Source organism: Hevea brasiliensis, chromosome 2 (assembly GCF_030052815.1).
Source record: "Hevea brasiliensis isolate MT/VB/25A 57/8 chromosome 2, ASM3005281v1, whole genome shotgun sequence".
In the NCBI taxonomy this organism is placed as follows: Eukaryota; Viridiplantae; Streptophyta; class Magnoliopsida; order Malpighiales; family Euphorbiaceae; genus Hevea; species Hevea brasiliensis.
The window spans coordinates 119,833,950-119,842,550 of NC_079494.1; the positions used below are offsets into that span (position 1 = coordinate 119,833,950).

At 34.4% G+C, this 8,601-nt stretch overlaps 1 protein-coding gene across 1 annotated transcript; it reads left to right on the plus strand.

Annotated features, from left to right (window-relative positions):
• The first annotated feature begins 696 nt into the window (after nucleotides 1-696).
• Nucleotides 697-3,892, plus strand: LOC110661665 (uncharacterized). The gene is made up of 6 exons (XM_021820346.2): nucleotides 697-1,701; nucleotides 1,787-1,919; nucleotides 2,265-2,382; nucleotides 2,540-2,576; nucleotides 2,670-2,913; nucleotides 3,016-3,892. The coding sequence occupies exons 1-6, from the start codon at nucleotides 1,492-1,494 to the stop codon at nucleotides 3,150-3,152; spliced, it is 879 nt and encodes a 292-aa protein (XP_021676038.2). The 5' UTR covers nucleotides 697-1,491; the 3' UTR covers nucleotides 3,153-3,892.
• The last annotated feature ends 4,709 nt before the right edge of the window (nucleotides 3,893-8,601 follow it).

Below are 8,601 nucleotides of genomic sequence, written 5' to 3' on the forward strand. Positions count from 1 at the left end.
GAGATCTAATTGCCCGTCTCTCCGTCTCCTATTTTCACCTTTGTATACGCCGCTTACTACGCTTGCCACTGGTTCTGTTATTCTCCTTTAATTATTGATAATTACTATTTTTATTATTATTTGATTGATTAAAGATTCAATACTAATAAAATACTTAATCACCTTCCTACAAAGATAATATTATCCTTGCTTTAAGCAATATTTTATCTTTACTAGCACAAATCAAGTAATCACAGCTGGTTTAGATGAGCAATTGAGAGGGATTTTGGAATCCATACCCATAAATAAGGAGGGCCCTTTTTTGTCAAAATGAGAAATTTAGGGTATTGATTAGCTGCTAATGGACGCTCATCTTAATTAACCCTATTTTGTTACGTCTCTTTCCTAACTTCTTCTTCTTCTTCGTCTCGTGTTTGTTTACTTGTTATTACTCCCGTCATGAAAGAAGACAGTTGTGGGTTTTAGACTAAGAGTCGAGTTGTTCTTGCTCTGAATGGTGTCCCTAGGAATCGTCCATTAAAAATATAATTTTTTTTTAGTGAGAGCTTAGAAGGTCGTGCCAGAGTTTTGGCCCACCAAACAGAACCCCCATTTCCTGTACTTTTTCGGTTAAGAGAATAGCCGCACTGCAGAGAGGGAGTTAAACGGAACAGAAGAGGCGTTTTGAGAGAGAGAGAGTCAAGGTATCATATCAAATATCGAAGACCCACAAATGCCATAAACGGAACATGCAATATTAAGAGGTAGGAGAGAGGAAATGGAAGGTTGAGTACAGCGAAGCAGATGTTTATGCAGACCCACCAACACAACATATATATATATATGTATAATATATAGAGAGAAAAAGTGCTGATACAGCGAAAAAGGTTGGTCTTTGGTTCTTGAAATTTTATTGGACAACCTTGCCTACAATTGTTGTGGGTGCCCACTAGCAGCTTTTTTGTCTCCTCCCTCCCTGAGGCCGTTCTTCTTCTTCTTCTGCTTCTTCTTCCTCTTCTCCTTCTTTTCTTCTTCTATTATCATCCACCCCTATTATTCTTGTACATATAAATATTTCTTTTGGGGTTTTCTTTTTCCTTTTAACCCCCTTTTCTCTTCTTATATCCACAAGGGAGTTCTCTAACAGTAATGATTTTCTCGTTACGGGTATCGTTGTTGAGGAATCTGAAGTGTTGTGGGTGTAAAAAAGCGGCAGTTATAACATTAGAAAAACAACAACCAGAACAACAAGAAAAAGAGAAACAAACGCACACGAGTGTCCGAGATAAAAAGAAGTGCTTGGATTGATTGATGTGATCATCAAAAACAAACGCCTCTTTCTGGATTTATCTACCATCTTTTTCCTCTCTATATTTGTTTTCTTGAGGGGAAGAGGGGGTGAAGGTTCCTTAATTTTTGTTCTGGGCGGTTTCTTCTTTTTCCTCTCTCTTTTTTCTTGTTTTAATTGCTCTCTTTTTTTGTATCCTTTCTTTTGGTGTTATATTGTGTATCATGTCTCAACAAAGGCAATTTCAGATGGTGGGTGGCAGCAGCAATACAGGCCAGTACAATGACACAACTTTTACTAAAATCTTTGTTGGAGGCTTGGCCTGGGAAACCCAAAGGGATACCATGAGGAGTTATTTTGAGCAGTTTGGGGAGATCCTGGAGGCTGTTGTTATCACGGATAAGAACACTGGGAGATCCAAGGGCTATGGCTTTGTATGCCCATTTACCTTGATCCGTTTTCGTGTTCATTCTTTTTATTGATTATTTGATTCTAAAAAGTGGGTCAATCTTTTTATAGGTTACATTTAAGGATCCTGACGCAGCCATGAGAGCTTGTCAAAACCCATCTCCTGTGATTGATGGAAGAAGGACAAACTGCAATCTTGCATCACTTGGTGCACACAAGACTCGTCCACCAAATCCTCAACATGGTCTATATCTCTCTCTTACTCTCTGATCTCTTTCATTTTTCTTGCTAAATTATTGGTGCAATATACTACTCTCAATGTGCATTTTAATGATTCAATTGAACATTTTCCAACGTTGAGCAATTGAATGCTAATGGGCTAAGGTTTTTCAAGTGATTTTCTCAAAATCTCAAAAAGCTCCTCTCTTTTTTCATTCCAAGATGTCAATTTCTGAACCCTCTATCATGTTCACCCCTTTCACAACTGCAGCACAAAGTTCATAACAAACTCCAGATTCATCTGCTTCTAAACTGAAATGTGGGATCTAAACAATGCACGATGAGACAAACATTTAAATATATTTTGCAGGAGCAGGACGGTTTAGACCAGCACCTGGATTGGTGGCTCCACCTGCTTATCATGGTTCTTCATCATCATATATCCATCAACCCACTGGGCAATTCACATTTCCTTATTCAGCTTATGGGTAAGCAAAAGAGATAAATAGGAATGAAATGCTTGGTCTTTCCTTTCCTTTCTTTTCTTTTCTTTTCTTTTCCTCCCCCCTTTTAATGCGCATTCAATTTTTTATTCATTCTTATAGTTCTCTTTTTTGTTCCCCTTTCTTTTTGGTCAACTAACAGGTACACTGGATATTCACATGACACCTTGTACCCTTTGGTTAGTATTGACATGATAATACTTTCCACAGCCAATCCTATATACCAAATTTATCTGCATTTCCTGACCACACTTTTATGGCATTTTATACAGAATTATTATGGGGTATATGGAGGTCAACAATTTTCTCCTTTTTACTCTCCTGGGGCATCAGGAACTCCTGGGATGTTCCATAACTTCTATCCACTCTATACACAGTATGGACAGAGTAGTCAAGGTCATGGTTTTGGAGTTCAGTATCCCCATATGGTACAGTATCCATATTTACCTCAGCACTATAGCTCTACAGGAATTTTATCAATTCCTTCCTCGATGGCAATGGAAACTACTACCGCAGGTAATTCTTCTAATCAGTTCTCCAAATTCAATCATGTTAGCCCTATTTATGCTTAAGAAAGAGAGAAGCAACAAGATACAAATGTAATTTTACTTGCAATAGTTGCAACAACAATGACAATGCCTATGATTGCGACAACAACAACCATAGCCACGACAACAGCAGCAGGGGTGGTGGGAGCGGGAGCAGGTGCTTTGCAAACCTCTGGAACGGCTACTGAACTAAATTCATCAACCTAATAAGCATGGAAAATTCGCTGTCTTTTCACAAGAGTAACAGTGTAACAAATGGTGATAAGGGTGACGGTGGAAATGAAAAAGGGTAACATTCGAAGTCAATGATTCTAGAGAAGGATGCCTCATCAGCTAGCATAACAAAGCAGAGGAAATTCAAGAATTCAGCATCAGATTGTTCTTACATGGAAATAGGCATTTTAAGATCCAAAGCTCACTCCACTAACTGTCTTCAATTAATTTCTCCATTCAGCCAGCCCCAACATTACCAACTTCATCATTATACGTGTTTGGTTAATTAGGACACTAGGAAGTCTTAAGTAGTTGTTAGCACTAGGAGCAGAAATCATATTCATTTCATGTATTAGCATAGGGTGGAAACCAATAATGGCTTTTGGATTCTACCTTAGATACTAATTTCCAGATGATTATGTCTCGGATGCAGAGAGTATCCGATGACAAACTCTTGATTATATTTTTAAGCCCTTGGGTGGGAAGATCGATTTTATATCTTTAAACCCAAATTTGGTCAACAAGGGGGAGAAAAGGTGAGCTAGGATAGCTCAGTCATTAACTTGTAATTTTTTTTTTGTTTGTTGATTATTCATGATTGATACTATTCATGATAGGATTAGAAGATTAGTTGGAGAAAAAGAGAAGATGGGTATCTTTCTCTCTTTCTTTTTAAATTCTTGTTTACAGATTATCATCTCTTTCACCTTACATATCTCGCTTTCAGTTGGGTATTTCTTCCTTATTCAAATTATTCTTTTGCATGATCACACTTTTTTTTTGGTTTGTAATATATTTATTTGTTTGGAATCCAAGGATAAGTCATAAAGGTGTAGTCAATAGGATGGTGTTGGACACCTTTTTCTGCTTCAAAGTTGTGCATGCGGTTCAGCATCACATGCCTGTGATCAGTTGAATTCGATGTCAAAGTAGGGAGAGAAGTTTCTTCTAAACAAGAACTCATAATGAAATGAAGCGAACATCATCATTGAGATCCACAATCCAATTTTGTAAAATCACTAGTATATTTTCTTGGGTAAGTGACTGCTGTCAAAGAGTGCCAAAAGATTTTTGACTTGCAAAGAACGCTAAAAGATGATGCTTGGATTGATAGCACTTATAATCCTGAAATGGAATCCTAAGGAGCTGATAGGTTTTGAAGAATAAAAGTATCATGAGACCAATAGCAAAGGAGCCACGTTAGAACCAGAGCCAGCTATTAAAGTTGCTAAAGATGCCGCATCTTTTTGTAGCTTAGCTAATTACAAGTGGGGTCTTGTGTTGGAGTCCGCATTGGTCAAAGACAACTCCAACACAGGAAATTGAATGAAAATACATAGCAAGGCAATTAAGTTAAATTAGTTAAAACCATTTTTTGTGAAAGTAAATCTCAAACCCAATATTTGAATTGTGTTAATAATGTTTAGCACTTTCCAAGTTAGAATTTCACATTATATCAAAGTAAGCTACAATTCAAGATCTGAAAAAACATGTGGGTCTTATAGCAAGTCATCTATCTAAATTCATGAACTAATAAAAGAATTAGACCTATGAGGCCAATTCTAAATGGACTACTGTACACAGTTCAAGTGACAATTGAATCTATAAATTTAAGTCCAATCCAATTGTATTTAGGAGAGTGTTGGGGTCCCCTACGTTCTAAAGACAATAAATTGAATGTGTATATATAATAAGAAGTAGGGGTGAGCATTCGGTTCAAACTGAATCGAACCGAATCGAATCATGAAAATTGAATTATATATTTTAGAAATTGAACCGAATCGAAATAGATGAAAAATCGAATCGAACTGAACTGTTCTATTTTGGTTCGGTTCTGTTCAAATTGATCGGTTTTATTTTTGATTGATTTTTTAATTTAGACTTGATTTTAAAATCATTTGGTCTGATTTTGACTTTGATTTGAACCTAATAACCATCAATCAATGATATTAAACAATCTATATATATAAAATTACATATAATTTATAAATTCTCTATAAAAATAAATCAATAAAACTATTGAGTTCAGTTCGATTTAACTGATTTTTTTATCTTCAAAATCGAACTGAATCGAAATAATTAAAATTTTTATAATATAAAATCAAATCAAACCAAATTATCTTAAAACCGAACTGAATTACCAAATTAAGGGGGTTTGGTTTGATTTATTAGGTTTGAACGGAATAATGCTCACCCCTAATAAGAAGGAGCTAAGTCAAATGCATGCAGTGACAATTGGACTAATAAATTTAGGAGAGTGTTAGGAGTCCCACATTCTAAAGACAAGAAATTTAATGTGTATATATAATAAGGGAGAGTTAAGTCAAATTGATTTAAACCATTTTGATATAAATAACTCTGAATTCGATAGCTAAATCATATCCAACAGTTTTCATCACTCTCCATGCCAAAATTTACACATTTTGCCCTTTGCTCATATATCAAGACAAGGCTAAAATAAACTAGGATGCGATGCAAATTTTACTCTAAACACTATGTGATGACAGGATAGCTAATTGTTTAACACTGAGAATAATCTTATAATCAAAAGAAAAAAATTGAAAAAAAAATCCAGCAATATAGAAAAAAGATTAAAAAAAAATTCTGAAGAAATTAATAAGGTGATCAGAGCTTTTGCTTTACCATGATGCCTATGAAAAGTGTGAATAATATTTTACTTCTATCAGATTGAAATTCTCGAATTATTTGAAAATAATAATTTTATTCTTCATGTTATTTTATGTATTTATCATTGCTATTTTTAATGTAGTGCGCCAACAATATATTATCAATTAATAAATATTTAATTTTTATCACAATTTTTTATAATCTAGAACATACTAGACATCATCAATATTTAATAGTGAATTATATTCAATTTATACCTAAATTAAACGTACAAATCTAAATTACAATATATATATGTATAAGTATGTTATTTTATTTTTGTGACAAAAAAAATATAAAATTATAATAAAATTCATAGACTTGTAAATATATAATTAGAATTTTTTACAATAAAATAAATATTAAATCAAAATAATTTCATAAATAATACATCATAGAAAAATGATACATTAGTTAGATTTTTAGTGATTTAATATAATAATTTTGTATTTAATATATTTCTAAATTCTTTTATTTGTATGTATTTTTTTCAATCATTTTTTTTTTCCTTTTCATGATATATTTACACTATTTTTCAAGGGTTTGTGTAAAGATAGAGCCTAAATGAGGCTAACATTTATTCAATGATTTGGAGGACTTTTAAGAAGTGAATTGGTGAGAATATTGTGATATATAGATTTTTTTTGGATATGCTTTATGTGAAAATGGACAGGTTGAACAAGCTTTAGAAATTTTTGGCAATATCATAAGGGGCAGAAGGCTCCAAAACGATGCCTCCACCAGCTTATCTCATTCAATAAGAGTGTTGATGATACAGAAGTCACTTAACATTTAATTAATAAGTTAAAGTTCTTATTATGGGTAATTATGCTACTCAGCTCTAAAAACTCATATGTATACTCATCAACTGACCTCCCATTATGCTTCAAAGCTTCAAAAGCCCACTGTTTTTTATTTCTGAAACTCCCTGACACAAATCTATTTATAAACAGCTTCAAAAACTATGCCCAAGATAGCCCTTCAATTCGAGGGAGCACATAGTTTGTCATCTACTGTCTAGGCATAGGCCCCAAAATATGTTGTACACATTCAATCAATCTTCTTTCTGTCAACTGTAACTCTACCCCAGCCTATCTATAAGAATTCAAAAACCTGTATGCATCCTCTATGCTGTCATATACTCCAGACACTAACTTTTTAAAATTTATTATCTGTTTGTAAGGCTCGGCCCTTTGTACTGGAGGCTGTTGTGGAGGGTGTGTCATATATTGGGCCATCACATCAATGGTCCTTTGCAGTCTTGCAAGGATAGCTGCCATAGGATCTATAGGACCCTATGCTATATATGATTGCTCTTCTAGTTGTGGTTGCTCTTCCACCTGAGAAGCTCTGGGTCTCTTACCACACTTTTTAGGAGCCGACACCTCATTCTATGCCGATACCTCATCCGACACTTTCGATTCTTGTGCTGTGGTAGTTCTCCTCCCTTTATGCATACTTTCTGAAATCCAACTATATTAGCTCACAAACCAAAATAATATATTATATATAATTGTACAACCATAACCACATACGTGCTGGTAGAAGGTAGATGTAAGCATAACAAAACAAGGACGAATATGAACCCTATACCCCGCATGTGACCTCCTAATAAGACTTTTTTTAAAATTCTAGGTATACACTTTCTCATAAGTCTAGAGCCTAAGCTCTGATATCAATTTTGTCACAACCCGATTTCTGGGCCGGATCGGCACTAGGACTTGGATCATCATAAGGCCTTCGAAACCCATAGTAAGCCTAACTGTTTCTAAACCATGCATAAAGCCCATAATAATAGCCCAATTTCAAGAAAGTAAACAGACAGAGTTTGACCATAAATTGGACTAGCTAATAGGGAGCAGTAACTTACCCAACCTATAATACATAGTATCAAAAATCTGGGAAGCTCAACTTACCATCACAGTCCTCAAAACAAACAAATAAATATTTGGGGGCTCAGCTTGGTCCATCCATAATAATAGATATCACATTCATCCATGCACTCTCACATAAATAAATTTACAACTCTAGAAAGTTAAGTTGTTACAACTCCAAATAAAAATAATATAACTACTAGTACATGCAGAGTTCTAGAATTGAACAAAAGATAATAAAAGTAAAACTAATTTTTTTTTGTTAAACCTGTGGGAAAAGAAAGCTCTAAATTTTTTTGCTAAACCTGTGAGAAAAGAAAGCAGATTAATCTTAATAAATCCACCTGTCACCTGAGGAAAAATAGTTGAACATGGGTAAGCGTTCGACTTATCGAACAATATATTGATTTTAAATATAATTTCTATAACTATCTAAATCTAATGTATTCATATATATGAAAAGCAGCATAATCACATAGTTTCATGCAATTCAAGAAATATTCACACAAAAGATAATTTGGAGCACGCATACGCTCATGTGTCATGTCAATACATGTATGGGAGTTGATTCTCTATACAGCTTTCTTAATCCAATTCCTGCTAGTGAGGTCAACTCAAGCTGGACTTTTGCTTAATATTCCAAGTAAGGGGGCCAGTGAGATCAATTCAAAGCTGTGCTCACCTCAACTTATCCATATAAAAGGATCGGGTCCTAGCGAGTTAAGCTCCAACTGCGACTACCCATCCTACCATATCTATATCCACACCATACTCACGCTAATACACGCACACAGCTCTAAATTACCTTAATGTGACATACACAAGCAAGGTCATTAATATATGCAGCAAATGAATGTGCCTAACATGTAATTAATTAAATACATACATATATGTGAATGTTT

Bases quoted from the DNA above. Each gene is read 5' to 3' on its own strand.
- LOC110661665 (XM_021820346.2), top strand. From the start codon at position 1,492: ATGTCTCAACAAAGGCAATTTCAGATGGTGGGTGGCAGCAGCAATACA. The intron at 1,920-2,264 runs GTCTATATCTCT...TATATTTTGCAG, and splicing joins TCCACCAAATCCTCAACATG to GAGCAGGACGGTTTAGACCA. The intron at 2,914-3,015 runs GTAATTCTTCTA...TACTTGCAATAG, and splicing joins AATGGAAACTACTACCGCAG to TTGCAACAACAATGACAATG.